This window comes from Erpetoichthys calabaricus, chromosome 4, assembly GCF_900747795.2.
Source record: "Erpetoichthys calabaricus chromosome 4, fErpCal1.3, whole genome shotgun sequence".
NCBI classification, from domain to species: domain Eukaryota; kingdom Metazoa; phylum Chordata; class Cladistia; order Polypteriformes; family Polypteridae; genus Erpetoichthys; species Erpetoichthys calabaricus.
Genome location: NC_041397.2, coordinates 191915675 through 191940832, shown reverse-complemented (window position 1 = coordinate 191940832; position 25158 = coordinate 191915675). Strand labels below are relative to the sequence as shown.

The 25158-nt window shown below is 37.2% G+C and overlaps 1 protein-coding gene across 1 annotated transcript in view; it reads right to left on the bottom strand.

The window, feature by feature from the left end:
* The window catches only part of LOC114650457 (NADP-dependent malic enzyme, mitochondrial-like), a 150947-nt gene that overhangs the window by 68697 nt on the left and 57092 nt on the right, over window positions 1-25158 (bottom strand). The window contains exons 3-4 of the mRNA XM_028800102.2: window positions 15515-15648; window positions 15151-15300 (exon numbers count right to left, since the gene is read on the bottom strand). Coding sequence (XP_028655935.2) covers window positions 15151-15300; window positions 15515-15648 — 284 coding nt within the window. The remainder of the gene's footprint in view (window positions 1-15150; window positions 15301-15514; window positions 15649-25158) is intronic.

Here is a 25158-nt window from a genome sequence, read left to right as displayed (position 1 = left end):
TTAAGAACTTTATTTTATTGATGATCGTTTAAAACATACACTTAACAAGCTATGCTCACTAATTAGTTTTAATAGCTGAACCTTTAATAGTTTATCTGGGATAAAATAAGGTCACTGTTCCTCTTGTATGATGCAAAAGGAAACTAAAGGAGACTGGCATCAGTAAGGAACCTTAAATATTACTGTTCTAATAATCCCTTGATGATGAGGTCCAAATATTAGTGTTACAAAAATGGAGGCAGAGTGTCAGCCACCCCATGGGTGTCCTCACTTGCCTATGTCAAAGGGAATATTGAAAAGGTAAAGTTGTGAATTTAAGTGTATGTGTGGGGATGGTGTGTTTCTTTTTGGTACAGAACACTGTGCCCCTTGATAATTAAATGCTCCACACTGAAAGCATTAGAATGTGGTAATATGCTGTAAATGAAACTGATTACTGCCTTTTCCATGCAAATGTTTCAAGCTCTTGGTTGAAGAGTAAAATATAGATAGGTAACAAAATAAATAAAATAATTAAGCAAATTTCCTTAATAAGGTGTTAAGCTACAAAGAACTGACAGAACTATATCCACATCTTTTGCCAAGGATTCTGTGATTATCTAGAACTGTTTTTTGATGATAACACCCTTGTTCAATCAGCACATGTTTTCATGTTACTGGTTTAAAAAACAGTTTCTCCAGGACCTTCCATAGGTGTACAACTGTGAATAAGCCAGCATGGTATATGCTTTACGCTGTTGCCATGTTCTTCAAACCATTCATTGACCAGTTGTGCTCTATAGTTGGAATCATTGTCATCCTGAATGAATCCAGTATCTATGGGGCAGAAACTCCTCATTACATGACTGATACTTTGTATATTGAAGAATTTCCCTTGTTCTCTAAGGGCATCATTGGACAAAAACCATTCCTGCAATGCATCCCAGGGAGTGAAATCCTCACATTCTATCATAACTCTTTAACCAATAGCAGCAAAGTCTGATTTTTTTAAGCATTTACAATCCTTATTCTAGGTAACACACCACTGAATATTTAATGTCTGAGAAGGTAATGGCAATCACTTTACCATACAAAGTTTTTTAACGACTGAGTTCTGTACAGTACTTTCTCCTGGCATACCATGGTACAATTAGCAAAGAGTCCCTAAACAAGGAAAATAATTATACATAGATTGTAAAGAAGAAAAAAAAACAGGAATGTGTTTTATTTGACAGAAATATTGCATTTATTTTATGTTGGTATTCTTTGTTGCTGGGCGGCACGGTGGCGCAGTGGGTAGTGCTGCTGCCTCGCAGTTGGGAGATCTGGGGACCTGGGTTCGCTTCCCGGGTCCTCCCTGCGTGGAGTTTGCATGTTCTCCCCGTGTCTGCGTGGGTTTCCTCCGGGCGCTCCGGTTTCCTCCCACAGTCCAAAGACATGCAGGTTAGGTGGATTGGCGATTCTAAATTGGCCCTAGTGTGTGCTTGGTGTGTGGGTGTGTTTGTGTGTGTGTCCTGCGGTGGGTTGGCACCCTGCCCAGGATTGGTTCCTGCCTTGTGCCCTGTGTTGGCTGGGATTGGCTCCAGCAGACCCCCGTGACCCTGTGTTCGGATTCAGCGGGTTGGAAAATGGATGGATGGATGGATTCTTTGTTGCTTTTCCTGTTAAAGCAAAGGAAACATAATTTCTCAGCATTGTTACTTTTGTACAATTGTCTGTAAAATGTAGTGAAACAAATATGCCATAACTATCAGATTAACATTAAAGTTGACCAACAAAGGCAGTACTTATTCACAGAAAAGTTTTTGTAGATTTGTGACCATATAGTAGATGGGAAAATGATCATATTCTGTTAATTATATTTCAAGGCACATAAAATGCAGAGGGCGGCACGGTGGCGCAGTGGGTAGCGCTGCTGCCTCGCAGTTGGGAGATCTGGGGACCCGGGTTCACTTCCCGGGTCCTCCCTGCGTGGAGTTTGCATGTTCTCCCCGTGTCTGCGTGGGTTTCCTCCGGGCGCTCCGGTTTCCTCCCGCAGTCCAAAGACATGCAGGTTAGGTGGATTGGCGATTCTCAATTGGCCCTAGTGTGTGCTTGGTGTGTGGGTGTGTTTGTGTGTGTCCTGCGGTGGGTTGGCACCCTGCCTGGGATTGGTTCCCTGCCTTGTGCCCTGTGTTGGCTGGGATTGGCTCCAGCAGACCCCCGTGACCCTGTGTTCGGATTCAGCGGGTTGGAAAATGGATGGATGGATAAAATGCAGAAGAGGGAAATCCATTCTGTCTGAAAGAATGAAGCTGTGGCTTTGAAGCAAAGCCAGTAGTGTTAATAATGTAAACACAGTCGGTGACTACAAATTCAATAAGAAAAAAGTAACATTTGTCAACAGATTCCTACAAGCTGTAAATAACTATTTCAAAGCAAAACTAGACCCTTCATCATCACACCTTAACTCTTTCAGGGCTGATGTTGACTTTTGTCAAAAGGAGGAGTTGACAATGGTAATCGACTGTAAACTATGACAAAACCCACCGTTACATTTTAGTTGGACTCTCGTTACTAGAAAGAAAGTTAGATTCATTAGTTTGACCGAGATTCCCTGCACTCTCGTGAGTAGCAAGGTGCACACGACGGCAAAAATGGCACTGACATCTGGCGAGAGATCAAAGCGAATGTGTAAAGCAAAACAATCCGTGGACAACTTTATTGCCTATTATCTCTGAACTGGACTATGACTTGTCGGACTCGAGTTTTTGATACAAGTGATCGAAGATGAATGTGAGGTTCCAGCTTCAGCTGATTGGTTCCCAGCTAGCCGTGGCACTGACAATGTTCGCCAGGGAGGACTGCCACTTAACAATGATAAGAGGTAGAAACCAGATTGTAACGCACTGCGCCTGTGTCCCAGCCACACAAAGACAGCCTGACAGCAAGCAAGCCGCACATTCTTGGCAAACTGACGGCCACAGCATGCAGCAACAGACGTTTTATGTTGACTTCTGAGTGAAATCATTGCTTTTTAGAAAAAAATATTCAGCCCTCAAAGAGTTAACATACTATAGGAAGTAAAAGTGTACTGTCTGGCCTAAGCCTAACACATCCCGACAATAATTGCTAGATAACAGTGAGGTGAGATTCTTTTTTCAACTGTAATTTGGTTAGCTAGGTTCACGTTTTACTTGTAAACAATAATTTAAAAACACTTGGTCATACTTATTTTTATGATTGTTCAGATGGTTTATGGAAAAACCACAATGAGTCTTGTGCCATGCTAATAAGGTTGTGCATACTATGGATTTGCACCTCTAAGCAGCAGCAGCAGTTAGCAAAAATACAGTCCAACAAGGAGAATAACTGTCGAAAGAAAAGTAACACTGAAATAATATTGAAAAGGATTTTTATGAGTATAAACAACAGGAATGTTGCTTTTTTCAATCAGTTCAATAGCATAATCTACAGGCAGTAAATTACTAAGCTGAATGTCAGTTCTAGTGAAATTTATGAATAGACAGTTAAGGAGTCAAGATATGGAGATCAGTACAGGTGGGTATAGAAGGTAATAGGCACCGTTCAAAACACACTAACTCTCTTAGGCAGGTATAGTGGCTACATGTTTCATAGACGATACTGCATAGTGTAAGAGATGTTTGATCAAATAAATTACATACACAAAAAAAAACCATCAAAATCTCAGAAAAGGAAAAGATTTCAAAAATCAAATATGACAAATGGCAAAGTCAGTTCTGGTTTCAATGCATTTTAAAATATTTTATGTGGAGCTGCTTTTAAGATGTAGTATTTAAAATGTGAAGTGGATGTTGTTGATTGATTTAGTTCTGTTTCTGAAACACAAGTTGGTAAATCAAGCCAGTAAGACTCTGATCAGCTAGACAGGTATGAAAACATTTTTCTTCTCATTTAGTTATTGGTGGGAATTGAGACTCAGTGGACCACAATTAAAGTAGCCCATGAAAAGCAACATAAGAAAAACTCTCAGTACATACAGTGTACATTTATGTACTTGATTCAAACAAGATGCTTTATCCTTTGATTTGAAACAGATGGATGGTATTAATAAATTATTTCTAGTAGGATTGACCACTGCAATGCATCACTCAGTGGTTGTTGAAATCATTTTTTATGCAGCATTCAGTTAATTTAAAATGCTCCAGCAAGAATTATTACATGAACCAGAAAGTACAAACATATAAGTCCAGTTCTAACGTCCTTGCACTGGCTACCGGTTAAGCTTTAAAAGGCCAAGGCCCTGCTTACTTATCTGGACTTATCATTACTTACAAACCTGAGTGCACATTAGAATCTTAACATGTCAGTCTTAGTTCAGCATACCCTGACTAGAGCTGTTGATTAGCTGTGCATACTGCATTTGTTTGTTAGTATTACAATATTTCTAAACTGTTACTAACCCTACTCTGTTTTGTTTCTCTTCTCTGTATCTTGGTTTGGCACTTGATACCACTGCTCTACTGCTAAGCTGCTCTCCTACCTATGGAAAAGCAATTAATTTTTTTTTTTTCAATTAATTAATGAACTGATATTGTTGTTTTCCATTTATGTTAATCTGTTTCTGCTTTGCTTCTTTGTGTTTTAACACATCAGTGTCTTTATCTGTACAAATCTTGTAGTTAGTAGTTAGTATAATCTGCTCTTGCATTTTACCTGAGATTTGTTCACACCGCTCTGCACTTGCACTCTTGCAGTGAAGAGTGTTATACACAAATAAGTTGAGTTGCATTGTATTGTATTATATCTTGAACATAATTTCATAGGCTGGGTTGAGATGGTGTTCATATTTTGCAATCCTAGTTTGAGTTTGGTAGAAGTCAATTTCAGGTTTCAAACATATGTAGCTTTATGACTAGATTTTGTTGTAAATTTTTTACAGTTTAATTTTCTGTTTTTTTCGTGGACATTTTCATACATTCTAGGGATTGAAGGTTGTTGACTCTCATCTATATTACTGTTTTTCGTAAAAACCTTCATTTAAAGACATTAAAATATTTTAACATCTTTCCAGGCCGCTGCTATTTTGGCCTTAGTTTGTGTACTGTCTCTAGTGACATTGCTTTACAACTGGAGGACACAACTAATGTCCCGGGTTAGGGGGGAATAAAGATCAGTTCAAAGACTTCCTGGTTATCGGAGTTGTGGAAAAAAATCTTTAGGGCTAGTGCTATTTGTTTATTGATCTTCTAGTTACAAATTAAAGCTTTGTTTTTTATTTTTTTTACTTTGATTTCTTGTATTTTGATTAGGCTAAATGACAGATCTGTTTAGACTACCTAGTTTTGAATTTCAAAGGCTTTCGCCTAAATTTTATCTCCAGAGTGTTTCTCATTAAAATCTGCATCAAATCTTTCTGTGATCAAATATGCGGGACACTAATATGAATCCTTCATCTTCCTACCATAATCTGTTACATCATAAAGAAGTAAGAAATGGTGAGAAAATAAATTTTTCAAAGAACTTTTAAAGCCAGACAAGTATTTCTCATGGTAAAACAGAATTACTATCAACATTAACTGATAATAGGAAATTAGCAGACATGTTTTGGCTACAAAAATCCCTATTTCTATTAACAAATTTTTTACTTTAAATTTTAAAATATTTTAAACAAATATATCATGGCTGTTTAGCAGTAGTACTGCTCCCTTACAGATCCACAATCTTGGGTTTGAATCCTTATGATCAAACATTCTTTGTGTGGAGTATGCATAGCTTCTCCGTGGGTTTTCCTCTCACATTCACAAAGACATGAAGGCTACATTAACCGGCAGTTTCAAATTGTCCCCTGTGTGTGGGCGTGTGCACAAGTGAGCCATGTGATGAGCTAGTAGCATTTACAAGATTTTTTTTTGGTTTGCTTTCAGTGCAGCCAGGATAGACTCCAATCCCCGTAATTGCCAGGTTTATTAGGCAAGTTAAAGAATGTTATATTACACAGATATCTAAAACTTGATGGATCATTTAATCAATATCTTTAACATATGTCTGCAACACTGTTTATTGATTCAATTATTTACAAACCTATTGATTCCAAAATAGAATCAAAGGGAGCCAGAGTCTCAACAGCATTAACTACAATGCAAAATTTAACTCAAGGCATGTCTGTTGCAAGCTTCACTTATGCATATGCTCAGGTTCACTCACACCAGTCTATTTACAGATGCAAACCATCCTTACATTTCTGTCTTTAGGAAGTAAAAAGAAAAATGAAAAATAGGAGAAAATCCACTGAAAAAATGTGCTGACTCTAAACAGTATTCAGGCCATGATTTGAACACAGGACTCTATGTATGAGGCAGCAACATTAATAACTTTTTTCACCATGCAGTTAATGAGAATAAATGACAACATAGCAAATCATATGACCATCTATAGCGTTTTCCTACATTTGGAAATGAACAGTAACAATCTAAATGTCAAATACTTGCATGTTGTTAATTATATCATATGATTAATTTAGGTTGAATCTTTACATGCCACTGAAAAATGCACATCAGCATATGTTTTTAATAGACTGGTTGTTATAGCTTTATGGTTTACCTAAATGCACATGGAATCACTGAGAAAAAATTCATCAGTCTTTAATAAGCAACAACTTTCATTTTATAAAACTGCAATTACTAAATTAACGGTTAACCAGCAAAATTCACTGGTGACACACTAACATTTACTTATAGCTTATAATAGAAATACTTCAAGATTCCATACTCCATGCTTAGAAGCTGCCTTCTAATAATAAACCCACCCTTCATATTACTGTGTATGGATGATGAATAACAGTGTATTTGAATGGTCATAGTCTTTTATATACAGTTTACAACATTAACAGAACATAATAGAATACAATACAGACACATTCAGTGTGAAAGAAGCTTTGGCTTTGAAAAGAAGACAACATTAATAATATGACAAATGCAAAAAAAAAAAAATGCGACACATGTTATCAGGTTCCCACTGACTGTAAAAAAATGCTTCAAAGAAAAATATGACCCTTCATAAGTCACAGTAGAACAAATGAAGCAGAAGCCCATTATTTTACCCAAAACTAGACAGATTAAGCCCAGAGAGGGTTATTACTCCTCATAATTTTAGGCCAGTTCATATGTAGTCATTCAATTTTATCCAATTGCATCAAACATAATTTGTGCCTGACATTTTCTTCATTAAAATGTTTATTTTTTTCTTTTGGTTTCCATTTGTGTGAAGACTCAAAACCTTTTGGATCTCATATAAACACAAAAAATCACATATATTAGTTTAGAAGAGGTGAAAGCAGTAAGTATTGGTACTGCTCATAGTACCATACAGGAAAAGTTTAGATGCATAATACTTCTTTGTATACATTTAAGTGTTTTTCACTCATAGGTCATTCCAGACTAAACAGAGGCAATTATTCTTCATAGCAGTTAAATGACAACATAATTTTAATATTTTTCACTGGTCTTATCCATCCTTGCCTAAAATCACATATAAATCTGACATTTTCTGGAGAAACCAAAGCATTGTAAAAGTTACATATGTATTGGGCTGTTGCAGCACCCCATAACCCAGATACAACCGCACAGACAAGTCAGGTTTAAGTGTGAAGTTTTATAAAGTTAGAATACCAGTTTTTGTGTCTCACAATTGCAGTTAAAACACAAACACAATAAAATTCTCTTCTTCTTCTTCTTTCCCCAAATCCTCCCACGTGAGTTTTATCACTACATTACACCCAACTCCAACTCACATAAGATATAGAAGTACTTAAGGGTAAGACATGGTGTGTTGTAACTACTTTCGGGTCATTTGATACTCACATGAAGTATGGAGTGCAACTCCCTGCAGAACCCCCTGGTGGCACCCATGAAACCCAACTGGATTGGCAACTGGAATACAGTTCCCAGTATACTTGTGGGTATCTGAATCAGCACCCGATCTCAGGGAAGCAATGTTCTAGTGTATTGGGGGAGAATGTAGTCTTGTTCCATCAGATCCTCCGGACTCTAGATTTCACTGGCCTCACGGCCCATGCACGTTGTCCTCTACAGTATGAGTATAAAAAACAAGCCCTGTCTGTCTGTACATTTATTAGTAATGATGGTGATATACTTGTGCCTTTCCGAAGACATTTATGTGAATGCATACTGTAGCCACAGACTCCCCCATAAGTCCTAGACTAATGCAAAAGTACACCACTTAACCCACAGCAGTACAAGTGTCCAGCCTTGATAGAAGCAGAAGATTAATACTCTAAAATCTACCTTATGGCACAGTGTTGAGCTGAAAGAGACCAATGTACGCTCAGAGGTGACTCTGTACCAAGATGAGAATGTGATTTCAAAGTTTGATTTTCCACAGTACATTAGTAGACTTTGTGAGAACATTCATGCTCCTTAATCATCATCCATGGATTATACTGTATATTTCAGTGTTTACCAACCTTTGTGGTGTCACAACCCAGTTTATCACATGCCAGTATGTTTGTGATCCACCACCAGTGTGTTTACAACCCATGTATTGAGCGCAATTCTCTGTGTGCGTGATGGTGGTCCCACACGATCACCAGAGCATCAGATAATTAGACCTTCATGCTTTTGGAAGGTCGTTCAGGACTGGCCACAATCCACCTGCAATGCTGCCACAGGGAATGGAGTGAGATTGTCGAGATGTGTGTGGGTGTCATTTTTCTTTCGGCATTTTCTTTTTTCTTTAATCCAATCATCCAAACTAACTTGTATTCTTCAGCAATTCATAAAAACGAGATGACTGCTAAAGGGTTAACATTAGGATCTGATACAAGAACCCTGAAGGGTAGTCCACTGTAGAGCAAACACCAACACTCACTCAAATAAGGCTAGTTTATAGTCTCTGATCACCCTCACAAAAACTCACAATTCAGAAAGACAATTAAGGTATTCAGACTTCATATTCCAATTCACTGTATATTTGAATGTAGCTTCTATCTACCAAGACTAGAAACTGTAATTGGAATTACTTAAAAAACAATAAGGGAAAAGGTATAATGCAATGTTAAAATATTTTACTAATTCTTATCTCATTCTTCAACTCTTTGTCTATATTACATATTGAGCGCTTCGGGGGACTGAGCTAATCAGACCAGATCTTCTTAACCTCAGCTAAAATAGCATTTGGATGTTTCTAAGTTGCCTGGCCAAATGAAAGATATAATCTCTCCACTATGTCCAGGTTCTGTCTGTAGCACACCTGTCAGTGGAAGAATCAAGTGAATTAGTGGAAGGATCCAGGTATCTTCTAATCCAGAGAACCAGCAATTCTACCCTGATGTACTTCCATATCCTTCAACTTCTCACTCTTTCACTAGACATCAATTTCAACAAACACCACACAAGAACATCTTCTCGGTCACATGTATCTTTACAATATAAAAACATTTTTAGTGGCTTATCTTATTGTGTAGTCTTGTCTCTCTATTATAAAAAAAACTCCTGTGGGAGGGAATGACTAGGAGACGATACGTGATCTTCACGTGAAGATCACGGAAGACAAATAAAAGACCCGCGAGACGAAAGAGAATGGCCACGGAGCGTCTCAAGGGGATATAGAACATGAGATTCTTGCAAGACACGCCCTACTTATAAGCAATATCCAAGCACGGCCAGCAAAAAAATCAGTAGTGTAAAGGGACGCAGCACACACAGATCCAGGGGTCTCCATGCATATAAAGCGTATAAAGGACAATATGTTATAAATGAAATGTCGACGACTAAAAGATTGCATTAGCACAAACAAAAGTAAATTAACCATCAGGACCAGATGTAATTGAAAAAATAGCAGGACAAAGCGAGGTCAGAAATAAAAGGCAAAGAGCAGAAAACAAAGTCTTTTCGCCTTCACATCATTCAATGCACAAAACATAGATTTACACAATAATGGACCATACGCTATGAGAATCTGTGGTCCCGCAACAATTAAAGCAACGATAAGTTTTATTTCAAAGAAAACACAATTCGGTCAGGTGTATATTTATGATCACGGAAAAGTGATCACAATGCGAACAGCAGAGACACAAAGTGGCAAAAAGGACAGCGGCTGTACAGGCTTTAAAATGATTGACGAGCAGCACAACAGAAGCTACCCCCCACCCCCCTTCACAACACGAGCAGCGTTATACGTCCTGCAAGAAAGAGATTTAACCACGCCCGGGGCCGGAAATAAATGACAATTATTGTTTTTACAAAGTCACGCGAGACAAGGCAGTGAGCCATCATTTAAAACAAGTCCACAGACATCTAACCTAGCAGTTGTTGGATTGCTTTTGGCAGAAACGCATCATGTGCTCCCAGCTCTTAAAACAAAGACATGCGACAAGCAGAACAGGCAGCTTGCCAGCAGCAGAAAGACAGTAGATGATCTGATGGCATATCCTTAGTGTGCGTTCAGCCAACCCCTAACCCCCCCACCCACAACAAGAGCGAGTTATATGTCTTGCGAGAAAGAGATGTAACCACGCATGGGGCCGGAAATAAAGGACAAGTATTGTTTTTACAAAAGTTTTTAAAGTAAAAGTGAAAATAATGCATATGTAACAATTCCCATGAAAATAACAATCTCTTTAAATTGTATATCCGGTAAACCAAACACGGGGGTAGGCGAGCGAAGCGAGCAGGGGGCAGAGCCCCCTAGTATTTACTAAGATAATCTATGAAAAATGCAGTCTAACCTATACAACATAAACTTACATACATATATACAAAATTTTGATTTGGTCAAAATAATTATAAATAAGAATGCTTGTTTTTTTATAATAAATTTAGCTTTATATTATTAACATGAATGAGAAGTAAAACATCTTTAAATATTTAAATAGCTCTGTCTGAATAATGCATTGGTCACCACTTAAAATTCTGTTTCTAGCTAATGGATACTGATATTGCTTGTGTATTATGTTCCTTCTGCCACTTTGAATGTTCTCTGGAAAATGATATGCTTTTAATAAAGGCTAATAAAGGCTAATAATAAAGGCTTTGCCTTTATTATTTTTAACCTTTTGTGTATTCCTTTCACTGTTCCTATTTAATTAATTTTGTTAATAAACTCCCTTTTTTATTACTTTGATCTTATGGTTACCATTTAAATTTAGAAACACTCACGAATGCTCCTAAAATCTACACTACGTAATCATACTTTATGCAGTATATAGCATATTTATAAGATGCTCAGGTGGTCTCATCCTGCTTATGGTAAATCACAGCTGAGTCTATAAGATCTTTTACACACACAATAATTTATTAGTAAATCAATGAATTAAGGGCCACTGTGAACAAATATCTGTGGTCAACATCTAACTTAAGTATCAGGTGTTTTCCAGATGCACTTATGTGAAAATAAAGCTTACCTTGTCTGGTCAAGCAAATAAACCATGGACAAGAATGAACTAGTCATAAGAGACTGAAACAAATGCATACAGATGACTATATGACAAGCTAGACCATTTGCTGAAATAAGCATAAACATTTGCTTGGTTTCCAAAATGGTCTGTTTCAGAAATGTTTGACAATTAAATGGTCTTTCAAATATGGAAGCTACTTTCAATCTGAGAGTAAATCTGCTGGTCACTAAACACAGCCATGTTTTACCAGCTTCACAGCTGCTGTTTTCAATCAGCAAGGAGCAGTTAAGTAAAAGGGAAAGCGAAGCATTAATCATGTCCAAATCAAAACAGAGACATAAACATGTCACAAATCAAAATTACAAAAGGTGTGCTTTTTAATCCATGACCCTACAAAACATACATCAGATGAAAAGTTTGCAACAATGTCAATGTAAAAACACAGTAAAAAAAATTAGTGCAAATTGTAAAACTAGATTGTAAAACAATTTACTTAAAGACAAACATCTTTAGAATTTGAAATCTCAAAAAAACGTTTATGCATTCAATTAGATTAAAACAACTAGCATATCATGCATTAAAATGCTACATCTATTTGAAATAAGAGGTGAAGCAAACTTCTTCACTGTGAGTATGAAAGAAATGTGACCTGTTTCCTTGTGTTCTGCTATTTTCATGTTGGCAATTTATACATCACTTAGAACCTAAACAAATATCAAACATAATAACTAAGCTCTTAGACTGTATGACAGCATATGGCATTTTTATCTTGAGTGTGTTTGTGTGAATCTATAAAAAATTCAATATTTAGCAAGGAAAGATCGGTTCTCAAGTCACTGAATACCATAACAAAGGAAACACTGAGGGGACACTGACACACACATAACCGGGTTTATTATAAATCTGCATTTACACAAGCAAGTAGCCATCTGGAGTTCTCCCTTGTCAAAACACTCTAACATCATTAAACTGCACAAAAAAGAGTTAAACATCATCATTAGCTACTGTGAATCCAAAAATAAGCATAATGCCTATGATAACGTTTTTGTGTTTTAAAAACAGTCAAATTGACACTTTATTTACTGGTTGCACTTAGCACACTATTTTGTGTTTGACTGTGTATTGAGCCCTGCAAAAGTCCCGGTGCATGTGCTTCTTGCCTTACACCTAGGGATGCTAGAATAATAATAACACAGATATTTTCACTTCTTAACACAGATATTTTCACTTCAATAAGATAAGTAGTTCCCTGCGTGGAGTTTGCATGTTCTCCCCGTGTCTGCGTGGGGTTCCTCCTGGTACTCCGGTTTCCTCCCACAGTCCAAAGACATGCAGGTTAGGTGCACTGGTTATTCTAAATTGTCCCTAGTGTGTGCTTGGTGTGTGTGTTTGTGTGTGTGTGTGTGTGTGTGTGTGTGTGTGCGCGCCCTGCAGTGGGCTGGTGCTTTGCCCGGGGTTTGTTTCCTGCCTTGCACCCAGTGTTGGCTGGGATTGGCTCCAGCAGACCCCCGTGACCCTGTAGTTAGGAAATAGCAGGTTGGATAATGGATGGATAGATAAGATAAGTAGTGTGTTAGGTTACTCATTACTTGAAAAAGTAATTTAACTACATCAAGCACATTAGTTTTTATGTGTCACCTTACTGCAACTGAGGTTGGATTGAGTTTATTTCATCAGCATAAATTGAAATATTGACACATAATATTTCAGCCAAAAGAAGGAATGTTTGCACAAACATTTGACTCTGGAAATTTATGTTGGGGACGCTTCCATCTGCAGCTACTGAAAGCGTGTGTGAAGCAAAGACATTCGCAGGCTAGCAGAATGTAACGAACATACACAGACTACAAATTCCTTAACAGTAGTATCCCAGTTAAGTGTTTACATGGCCATATAACTGGGTAATTTGTGGAGACATCTACCTCTGCTAACCACGTTTCTCAGAGGCCAATGTCCTAGTTTCTCTACATTTTTTGCATTTTAGATGGGTTATTGAGGCACATGTAAACATGCATACTGTTAAAATCTTTATTTTCACATTGTAGCATCTTCTTTAGCACAAAATGTCAAATTTCTATGAATAAAATCACATACCATGCATGTCTGATACAAAAGCATTCAAAGAATGAAATAATTCTGTTAACAAATGTATAATTTTTTTATGGACAAAACTAGCACTTAACCCAGAAAAAATTAATATAAAACACTTCAAATATAAACACATCAAGACAACACAAGCAGCATACAATTTTTAGCAGTTGTATTCAATTGCTTACTTTTAAAAAAAACTTTTGTTTTGTATTGTACTATTAAATAATTAACAATAAGAAACAAAACTTCATTAGGAAATTTACATTATAAACAGAAATAAACAATGATGCTATATATTAGCAGCCAGAATCTTCAAGTTTCCTTCAATACTTCACTTTCCACTAATGCAGAGGTTCCCAGCCTAGGGTTCCCATACATGGAATTTCAGGGGGTGCAACAATGAAGAGGAAGGCTACATCATGATTGGCTAAATTGAGGGAAAATGCACTGTTCAACTTTATCATGGTGCAATTGGTACCTTCATGTGTGTCGTCATTTGTAGGTTATTTACTAGTTAGTGCTTCTACTCTATGATATGAAAAGAATCAACCATTGCACGTGTCAATGAGCCGCCAATTCCTTGCTGTGGGTGGAATGTTCATAAAGGTAAGTAACTTTGTTTTAAGAGAATGGAATTTGGACATTGCAATTATCCATAGAGAAGGGAGTAGTCTAGTATTGATTGATTTCTGTGCAAGCCCTGATTGTGAAACATCACTGATATTGAGATTTGATTGACATTTTTGCTGTGGGGGTGAAGGGGGACTGAACTGGATGCCCCTCTCTCCTGTTGGCGGTACAGGCAGCAGTGCAGCAATTTTAACTGTGCGGCGTATCAGTTTATGAACTGCAATCTAGGTGTAATCTGGGGACAAAGATTGTTGACTGTATTTCATTGCTTAGCAGTGTGCCAGCACCTGTTGCTTTACGAAGATCTCCTATCGTCCAAACCCCTCAATTATTGATCAATTACTTACCTGGGCACTTGATGTTTCATGGGATACCACAACCCCAGAATCATCTAAGCTTCATGGGGTGCACATTTATAAGATTATTGAGATTTTTTAAAGGAAATCTGTTCAATTACTGAGTTAGAAGTTAATATTTTGAGTTCAATTTGTTCACCTGCAGTATGGTATATGGTTCAATTTGTGATTCAAAAATTACAAATTTGACTTCTTCATCTTCAAATATGATACTACTTTTGTAGGAGGTACAAACATAAATTAAACTATTTCCTAGGGGTGTAAGGCATAGAAAAGGTTGGGAACCACTGTACCAATTGAATAAAACAACTTAATTTGGCATTTGCCCAAGGTAAAATTAAACATTAATTGAAGATGGTAAATGCATCTCAATAGCAAAATACTCTTTAATGGGAAATGGAATCAGTTTCTGTTAAAACTTTTTTCATTGAAAAAGTTTGTATCACTAAAATATGATTGATTGCTTTTATCTTATCCAGAGCCTCACCATCTCAAACTAAATTAACCTACACTGCAACTAACACAAAGCCTTCAGAGAAATATATTTTTTGGACTGTAAGAAAGTGACTTGCTCAGGAAGACCATCGATGAGAGATTAAGTTGCCTCACTGTGGTTAAAAGTCAGCTATCCTAAATAGTCTACCTAGAACATATGTAGAGTCTTTATTTGAAGCTGCAGAATCTAAAAATAAAATGTTTTAGGGTATATTGACTTACCTGGGTCTTCGGAATGCCAGTCCATACTGCTGGCAGGCTAACCCTACAGTCGGTGTGTAAACAATTGGCATAAATTCCTCAATATCTGACGTCAGGACACGGTAGAACAATTTTTCATTCCTGTCCTGAAGGGTCATTAGAAGAATGTATCTGCAATAATAAAGACATCCTCTTTATACCTAACAATTAAGGAAAACACATAATTCATTTTTAAATGTGAAATATTTTCTACTGCACTCATGATACATTTTTGGACAACATTATCTAAGGATCACAACAGAAAGCAGACAGCAAAAAATACATCATAAATATTTTCTTGTAATTTGACAAAACACTTGTGCTACACCTGTACAGGAACACTTACTTATCTAAATCATTGGATCTGGTCTCATAACTCTTCATTACACGTAGAACCTGCACATCATGTGTCAAAAAGCAAGGTGGAAGCAATCCATGTATCCCTAGTTGCAGGCGTTCTTGTAACGTAAAAGCCATGCCCTGCCAAAACAAAATGAAAATAGATTTCAACTCAAGAATTCTACTTTAAGGTCAGTCAGTCAGTCACTGTCCAACCCGCTATATCCTAACACAGGGTCACGGGGTCTGCTGGAGCCAATCCCATTCACCACAGGGTGCAAGGCAGGAACAAATCCTGGACAGGGCGCCAGCCCACCGCAGTCTTCTTTAAGGTGCATACAGTATATAAAGACTGAATTAAAAAAATAAAACATATGCAACCAACCCTGGTTACCAGACTCTTCTTTATCTGATTTTTTGCTAAAACAACTCTTAGTATTTTTTATTACACAACTTTATTACCCAGACTGTTTTCTTCCTATAACGGCACACACAACCGTCAACCCTTTGAACAAATTTTGAAAGATGCACTGTGTGAGAGTGCTTGTATTAACAAGCATGCCACTGATTGCAATCATGAGCCCTAAATCACCTGCTGCTAGTCATGATTGTGTTCACTTTGCTATGACATACTTTTGCAGTAGCTGCATTTATAGCAAAATATCTTTAATTTTGAAAAACAGCTATAAAAAAGGTCAAAAAAAGTGAAAGAAACTGTAATACCTCGCTTTTTTTAACATATATTTCATATCAGCATTTTCTTGTGAGACGAGTGCTGGTTGACAGCCTTTTCTGTGCACAAGAATAATTAAGGTCTTGTTTCTCTTTTATGACCTTACTACCCATTTCTTTATTATGTAATTGATGAAGGGATGACAGTATTCAGTTACTAGAATATGAAACTTTATTATTTTTGAAAAATATGACAAAAAGTTTAATGGAGACTTTAAGTTGTAACTTGACATGTTTGTGCAAACTATAAGTTGTCACCCAACATGACAAGGGTTCATTACAGTACAAAATATAGTCACACAGTCTTTTCCCTTACCACTTAAAAATATACTTTTCTTCATTATCCTGAGAACTACTTCAGTAATATTTAAGGCTTGTCTCCAGGCTCTTAGGACCTGTTTAAAGACCTTTCTCACTAAATATTATAACTCCAAATGCACAACAACAACTGACAGCTGATATCATAAAAATACGTAAATAGTATGAATTTGTTTTATTCTGGTCAGGAAGGCATGAATGGACTTCATTTTGTAATCCATATTGATTAATCCATTCAGTATTTATATCTCAAATTCTCCATCATATCTACCACCATACGTTAAAGTTACAAATACTAGTAGTGAAACTATCATGCATCTGTGCTCTTTTATAAATCCTGTATTGCAATAAAAAGAAAAGCAAGTATTTGCAGTAATTTGAAAATTCACTACAAACAAACAATTTTGACATAATTACAACATGACATTCAAAAGAAAAAAATACAATATGTACAAAAACACAAACGAATATTATCTGCAGTTCTGATATAAAGGTGGGCCACCTCACACAGCATTTGGCAACATAAAGCAAGTAACACTCCATGGTTGCTGACAGTGCAGTTGTACAGAATTCAGAGAGTGTCATCTAGTGTTTTCCATTTTCAAAAGTTTTCCATTTTCAGATTAGTTTCTTCAAAGTGGCTGGTTTAGTCTCTGGAGTTGTCTTCTGTGTGCTGATTCTGAGGTGACCTGTTGTAACTCCTCATCTCTGTCTACCACCAAAAAATGATCAGAGTTAGCATCTCCACAAGGTCCTAAAAAAGGTTGGACATCTTCAGCTCTGTGGTTGATGCTCCTGGATAGTGTCCATCTATTGATTTGCATTTACTTCCAACTTTGACTGACCTGTTTTTGCCTCTCTTGTCTGAAGTCTCCTCCAGTGTGAAATAGATACTATTCCATAAAGGAAACCTGGGCAAGAGCTGCCAATTACTACAATTCAAGCCAGCCAACTCCATCTCAAATTCAGCAATCCTGAGCTTGAAGTATTGATATAGATTATAACACCTGCATACGTAAACCTCTTGGAGGTGGGATTCATCAAAACAAGCTTACAATATGTTCAGCATCATAAAAATTTGCATTGAATTAGCCCCATTCTTAACATTGTTTTTTGCCTTTCTTTTTCAGTCTTCTTCCTTTCTAATCAAACACAACTAGTAATAAACTTGTTCATGTATCTGACTTAAGGTTAGATGACTCTGAACTACTCTATCATGTTTGCAAGAAAGAGCGTGATCAAACCTTGGGAGAATGACATCTTTTTTGTAATAAGGCCTGGCCTTGTGCCTTTTACTCCTTTACTATTTTGACTTCATTGCAAGAGAATAAGAGTATAATAATGAAAGTCATATAAGCATAATATAAAAAATATACATAATATAAATAAACATAATATAAAGAACGATTTATTGCCTAAGGAATATGCTGAGATAGCACATTTTACTACAAAGGAATTTACCATCTTTAAACATGTAAAAGTACTTCTATTATTGAGCCCAACAATGATTTTCATCCTACATCAGCAATTAAAACAAAAATGAGCGGGAGCTACATCAACATGGGTCCTTAAATACAGTATTATATATATATATATATATATTATATATATATACACATATACATAGTGGCGGATGGCCGGGGCACCCCTTCGGTATATGTTCTGGGAGAGCAAGCATGGGCTATCCAATACCTGTGTGTACCAGGGGGTGCTGAGCCCTTATGGGCAGTGTTTTCACTTCACCACACCCGGAAGTGCAGTTTGAAATGGGCAATCAAGCACCTGGAGCACTTCTGGGTGCCTTATAAAAGGAGCCAGCAGAAACCAGTTGGGAGGAGGAAGACAAAGCTTGATGGAGAGGAGTGGTGGAGAAAGAAGAACAGAATTGAGCTTGGTGCTGTGTTTGTGGGACTGTGTTGTGCTTGTGGGGATGGGGAAGGTGTTGCCCAGAGGTGAAGAAATTCAAATAAAACATTTATTTGTTTTATCAGTGTGCCTCCCGTGTCTGTCTGTGTCAGGTCAGGCGCCAATATAGCGCCTTTTGTTACTATATATATATATATATATATATATGAAATATGTCACCTTGTAATTATGAGAAGTATTTTATTTTCTTTTATGCCAAACTTATTATGGATATATTGTTTCTGTACATTTTTTGTTAGCTAAAAAAGCATGTACTTTAAGAGAATTTTATTTATTTTAGCATTTTTATGGTCACTTGACAATAAGCCTACAAAATTTCATTTTGTTAAACAGGTTAACACCAGTGGTCTAGTTTAATTATAAAAATACCAAAGTTAACAGTTTAATATAAAACATAAAGCTTCTAAATATCTGCTTATGCAGGAGCTTAGTGTAAAAAGTTTTTTAAAGACATAAAGAAAATATCAGAATCAGTATTAGAATCAGCAAGTTCAGTAACATTAAATAGGAGATTGAAATCAGCTCTATAAAACCTGATTGAAAGAGCCCTGATGGTAATTAATCTAATATACACAAACTTCAGGATATAAAATGGAAACAAGGCCCCACTAACACAGGAAATCACAGGGCTGAAATTTACTGAGCCTTTATAATATTGGCACTAACACTGCATCAAACAGAAACAAAAATCAACTGTTAAAATAAGGTTTGGCTGTTGGTGGCAAGATTGGCACTCCAGCCACCGTAAAAAAAAAAAAACTTACGCAGGTTTGAGATGACAGACAGGACTCCTTTCTGCTCTCTGTGGGAGAAGCTTTGCTGGAGCTGCTCATATGAAGGCTGCTCGCATTATGAAAAGGATGGGAGAAAACCCTCAAAAGCCTCTTCCCCGGAAGAGTCAAAACCATTGGAGGGCCAATGGGGTCAGACCTGTTAGGAGTCAGAACTATTGAGGTGCTGAGGCATTGCCTGTTTCATGGCAGTCCTCGGGTCCCCCCAGTACCTCAAGCTGTTTCACCATGTGGTGGGTGCGGCAACACATTGTACAAGTGCATGCTCCCCAACTTGACCTGACATGACTGTCACAAATTAAACAATGAAAATCACTCATTAAAAGAGTGTGCAAAAAGCTTAATATACTGCTGTTCTAGAAATTTCTTAATATCCTTAGTAATAGTAAGTTCACTATTTTATCTTTATCGCTGGCTCAGTCATCTTGTTTAACATATACAGTATTTCCTACTATTTTGTTCACTTCAGTCAATGTATTAATTACACATACTATTTTTGGCTTATAATGCATATTGTTTGTGCTTTAGAATTATTTTAAGGCAGAACACAATAATGTTGTTTGTAATGCCACATGTAAATGATAAAATAAAAACTTACATTAATTTTACCAGCGTACTGTTATCACAAGTCTGTCAACACAGAAAAGTAGTATATACAAATCATCACAACTGAGTACATTTTTTAAAAAAACACCACAAAAACTGTCAGCTGTTTTAACAGCTTTTTCTGAATTCCCATTACAAGAAGTCCTCAGTTATACCTTCAATAATATTAAAATTAAAGTGGTACAAAAATATTCTGCAATGGTGTTCATTTTTCAGCAGAAATCCTTATGGTGACAAATGGTACAGTATACATATTTAATAGATGTTCAACAACACCATTCCAAAATAAAAAATAAAAAGAGGCTCACTCCATTGAGTTGAAACAATTTACAAGAATACGTAATGCCATCACACAAGCAAAAGGAGAATAGCATTACAGTTTATATGTGTTTCTGTTTAAATATAAATACTGGCAGTTAAGTAGGTTTTAATAAAACTAAATGCTTGTTAGACCTGTGATGCTCTCATATATAATGAAAATTTGTTTTAAAATTTACATTATACGGAGGAGGGACACAGCAATACTGCCTTCTCCTCTTGTCTACATGGTCTTTCTCTGTATAATTCTGTTTCCTCTCACATGCTAAAGATGTGCATGCTATGTGGGTTACTGAGTCATACATCCTTGGCATGTATGAATGACTGTGTTTGAGAGTGGTCTGCAATGGACCAGTGTTAAATTCAGGGTCCTTTTGACCTTACATAGGCTCTAGCAACTCAAGAAGCTATAATGTAATAAGAGGATACAGAAAATGGTGACACAGTAGTAAACCTGTTTGTGCTTCTGCCACACAGCTCCAGGAACCTCAGTTCATCATTTGCTGGTACATTTATTTATATAGCACTTTTCCCATGCTCAAGACACTTCAAAGAGTCTCAGAAAGAACAGCACGGTATACATAACAGTGGATGCAAATATTTTCTGCACTTCTTCTTCTTCTTCTTTTGGCTGCTCCTGTTAGGGGTTGCCACAGCAGATCATCTTCTTCCATATCTTTCTGTCCTCTGCATCTTGCTCTGTTACACCCACCACCTGCATGTCCTCTCTCACCACATCCATAAACCTTCGCTTAGGCGTTTCTCTTTTCCTCTTCCCTGGCAGCTCTATCCTTAGCATCCTTCTCCCAATATACCCAGCATCTCTCCTCTGCACATGTCCAAACCAATGTAATCTCGCCTCTCTGACTTTGTCTCCCAACTGTTCAACTTCAGCTGACCCTCTAATGTACTTATTTCTAATCCTATCCATTCTCGTCACACCCAGTGCAAATCTTAGCATCTTTAGCTCTGTCTCCTGCTTTCTGGTCAGTGCCACCGTCTCCAACCCATATAACATAGCTGGTCTCACTACCGTCCTGTAGACCTTCCTTTTCACTCTTGCTGATACCCGTCTGTCACAAATTACTCCTGACACTCTTCTCCACCCATTCCACCCTGCCTGCACTCTTTTTTTCGCCTCTCTTCCACAATCCCCATTACTCTGTACTGTTGATCCCAAGTATTTAAACTCCTCCACCTTCGCCAACTCTACTCCTTGCATCCTCACCATTCCACTGACCTCCCTCTCATTTACACACATGCATTCTGTCTTGTTCCTACTGACCTTCATTCCTCTCCTCTCTAGAGCATATCTCCACCTCTCCAGGGTCTCCTCAACCTGCTCCCTACTATTGCTACAGATCACAGTGTCATCAGCAAATATCATAGTCCATGGGGACTCCTATTTAATCTCGTCTGTCAACCTGTCCATCACCATTGCAAATAAGAAAGGGCTCAGAGCCGATCACTGATGTAATCTCACCTCCAACTTGAATGCATCCATCACTCCTACCGCAGACCTCACCACAGTCACACTTCCCTCGTACATATCCTGTACAACTCTTACGTACTTCTCTGCCACTCCCGACTTCCTCATACAATACCACAGCTCCTCTCGAGGCATCCTGACATATGCTTTCTCCAGGTCCACAAAGACGCAATGCAGCTCCTTTTGGCCTTCTCTAAACTTCTCCATCAACATCCTCAGAGCAAACATTGCATCTGTGGTGCTCTTTCTTGGCATGAAACCATACTGCTGCTCACTAATCATCACCTCATTTCTTAACCTAGTTTCCACTATTCTTTCCCATAACTTCATGCTGTGGCTCATCAATATTATTCCCCTGTACTTACTGCAGTCCCGCACATTCCCCTTATTCTTAAATATTGGCACCAGTACACTTCTTCTCCACTCCTCAGGCATCCTCTCACTTTCCAGGATTCCATTAAACAATCTCGTTAAAAACTCCACTGCCATCTCTCCTAAACACCTTAATGCTTCCATAGGTATGTCATCTGGACCAACGGCCTTTCCATTTTTCATCCTCTTCATAGCTGTCTTTACTTCCTCCTTGCTAATCTGTTGCACTTCCTGATTCACTATCTCCACATCATCCAACCTCTTCTCTCTCTTGTTCTCTTCATTCATCAGCCTCTCAAAGTACGCTTTCCATGTGCTCAACACACTCTCCTCGCTTACGAGTATATGTAACAGTGAATACAAATATTTTCTGCACAAAAACAGATAAATTCAGGATACACAAAACATTAAACAGAACAAAAGACAATAAACCAGAGTAAAATACTAAATTCAATACTAGAAGAAAAGATTGAACAAATAACATCATTTGTGATATGGCACACACACAAACTTTCCTGAGATGAGAGGTGTACTGAAATAAGGGGCAGAATGTTAGGTTAAGTTAAAAGCCTTCCTGAACAGATGAGTTTTAAGCTGTTTTTTAAAAGAATGACATATGTCAGCTCATCTAATTAATTTCAGGAGGTCATTTCAAAGTCTGGGCGCTATAGAGCTGAAGGCCGTCTCACCCATAGAGTGCAAGTTACTTTAAGGCACAACAAAATTGCCCAGGATCAGAGGAACTTAGTGGGCGAACAGGAGCATAGTGATGGAGAAGATCACTGATGTAGTCCATTGCAAGGCCATTTAAAGCTTTATAGGTTTACAAAAAATAGAAAAATAAAATAGAATTTTATATTCGATCCTATAAGACACAGGGAGCCAGTGAAGGTGAAGCAGGATGGGTGTTATGTGCTTGATGGTACTGGTCCATATTAGGACTCTTACATCAGAGTTTTGAATCAACTAGAGCTGTGACATAAGATTAGAAGCAGCAAATGCTAGTAGGGAGTTAAAATAATTGAGGCATGATATAATAAAAACATGGACACATTTCTCAAAATAAGAAAAGGAGAGGAATGAGAGAACATGGGATATGTTATGGAGATGAAAGTAAGAAAGCCTCTTAATGTAGTTTATGTGGGTGAAATAAGAAAGGGATGAATCAAAAAAATGACACCAAGATTTCATGCATTAGAAGAAGGTCTGATGATATCATCGTCAAGAGTGATTTTCTTTTTGTGCTTTTGGCCAATTTTTAGGAGTTCAGTTTTGTTGCAATTTAATTTTAAAGAGTTCTGCTCCATCCAAGTTTTAATTCCATTGTGTCAAGTTGTGAGCTGAGAAAGCTCTGATGAAGTTTCACTTTTAACATTGAAATAGAGTTGAGTACCACCTGCATAAAAATGATAACCCAGTCCAGAGCTGCAAATGATAATGCTAAGGGGAAGCATATAGATAGACAAGAGCAGAGGGCTGAGGACAGAGCCCTGAGGAAGTCCTTGTGTGACTGGAACTGAGTTGAATCTGCTGTTACCAACACTAACAAATTCTTAGGATAGGACTTAACTCACTGGAGAGCAGTGCCAAAGATACCCAGAATGGTCTCCATTCTAGACAGTAAAATGTCATGTTTGACAGTGTCAAATACTGCAATGATGTCAAACAAAATTAATATGCTGGTCTGTCCAAAATCTGTTGCCATAAGCAAATCATTGGTTACCAGAAGCAGAGCAGTTTCATAGCTGTGCTGCACACTGAAACCAGAATAACAGGGTTCCTTCAATTTATAAGTAAGTAAGTAATTAGTGAGTTAGGAGGCTACTACACACTCAAGAACTTCTGACTGAAAAGGTAAGTGAGAAATAGGCCTAAAATTGTTAAGACTGTCAGCATCAAGACCAAACCTTTTTAACACTGAGGTTACAGGAGCGATTTTAAAAGAGGCTAGAACAAAGCCAGTGTCAAGGGATGTATTTATTACTGGGATTATGGCAGGAAGGTAAGATTTAAGAAGTGTGGTGGGGATGGGGTCAAGTACACAAGTTGTAGGCCTAAACTTAAAAAGCAGGTCAGTAACAAATACAGATGTGACTGGTGAACTTTTAGAAAAGGAACTGGATGGAGTGGGAAGACAGAGAAAGATACACATGGATAATGGATTTGTGTTAGCTGAATTATTTAAATTTTTATTTTTTCATGGAAAAAGTGGAGGAATTTCACTATAATTTGCTTGCATCTTTCCTTGAGTCCTTGCTGAGGTACTGTTTTTAAACTAACAATTAGAATTCTCCTAACATTCTGTCTTCATAATTTCAAACACTACTCTCAAGTATCCTATTAATCTGTCTGCTTAAAATGAAAAGATTTAATTCCTTTCTTCTCCAATAGTACCCAACCATCATTGTTTATAGTTATTTATTTTAAACTTGTAGACCATAATTTAATGAAAACTAGCTTTGCTGTTTATAGTAAGTTTTATAGTATGGAATATACGACTTTCACAAAAGCCCTAAATATAAAATACTTTAGTTCCAAGCAAAATATTTTTTTTCCTCACTTGACCCTTAACTACAAAACAAATTTTAGGAGATTCCTTCCTTTCATTGTTCTCAGATCTACACCCAGCATTTTATTAACTTTGATGGTCATAAATATGACATATCATTATAAGATGTCTAATTAAGCAAAGGATTCAATAAAGCACAAGAAAAACAATGTGTTCAAGAGGCTGGCTACAACAGGCATAGATGTTTTTAATACTGATAACAAAGAAGAATATAAACCTATAGAGAGGTATGATATTGTACATCATCATGAAGAGGAAACAGGTTGGCTATCCTTTGTTGTCAAAGAACATAACACAATGATCGCAGCAATCAGCAAAACGCCACAGTAAAATACAGTAAATCCTGACTCAATGTTTTTTATCTTCATGCCAACTACAATACTAAGGAATAATTACAATTTGATATTCTTTATAAAGTTTCTAATTTGCTATGTAGCTGGCAGCACAAAAACCTAACAATAAAAGAGTAAATAAATTCTTTGTTTCATTATGAGACTTGAGGAGCTGGGTTTCATTATCATTCTGTAATA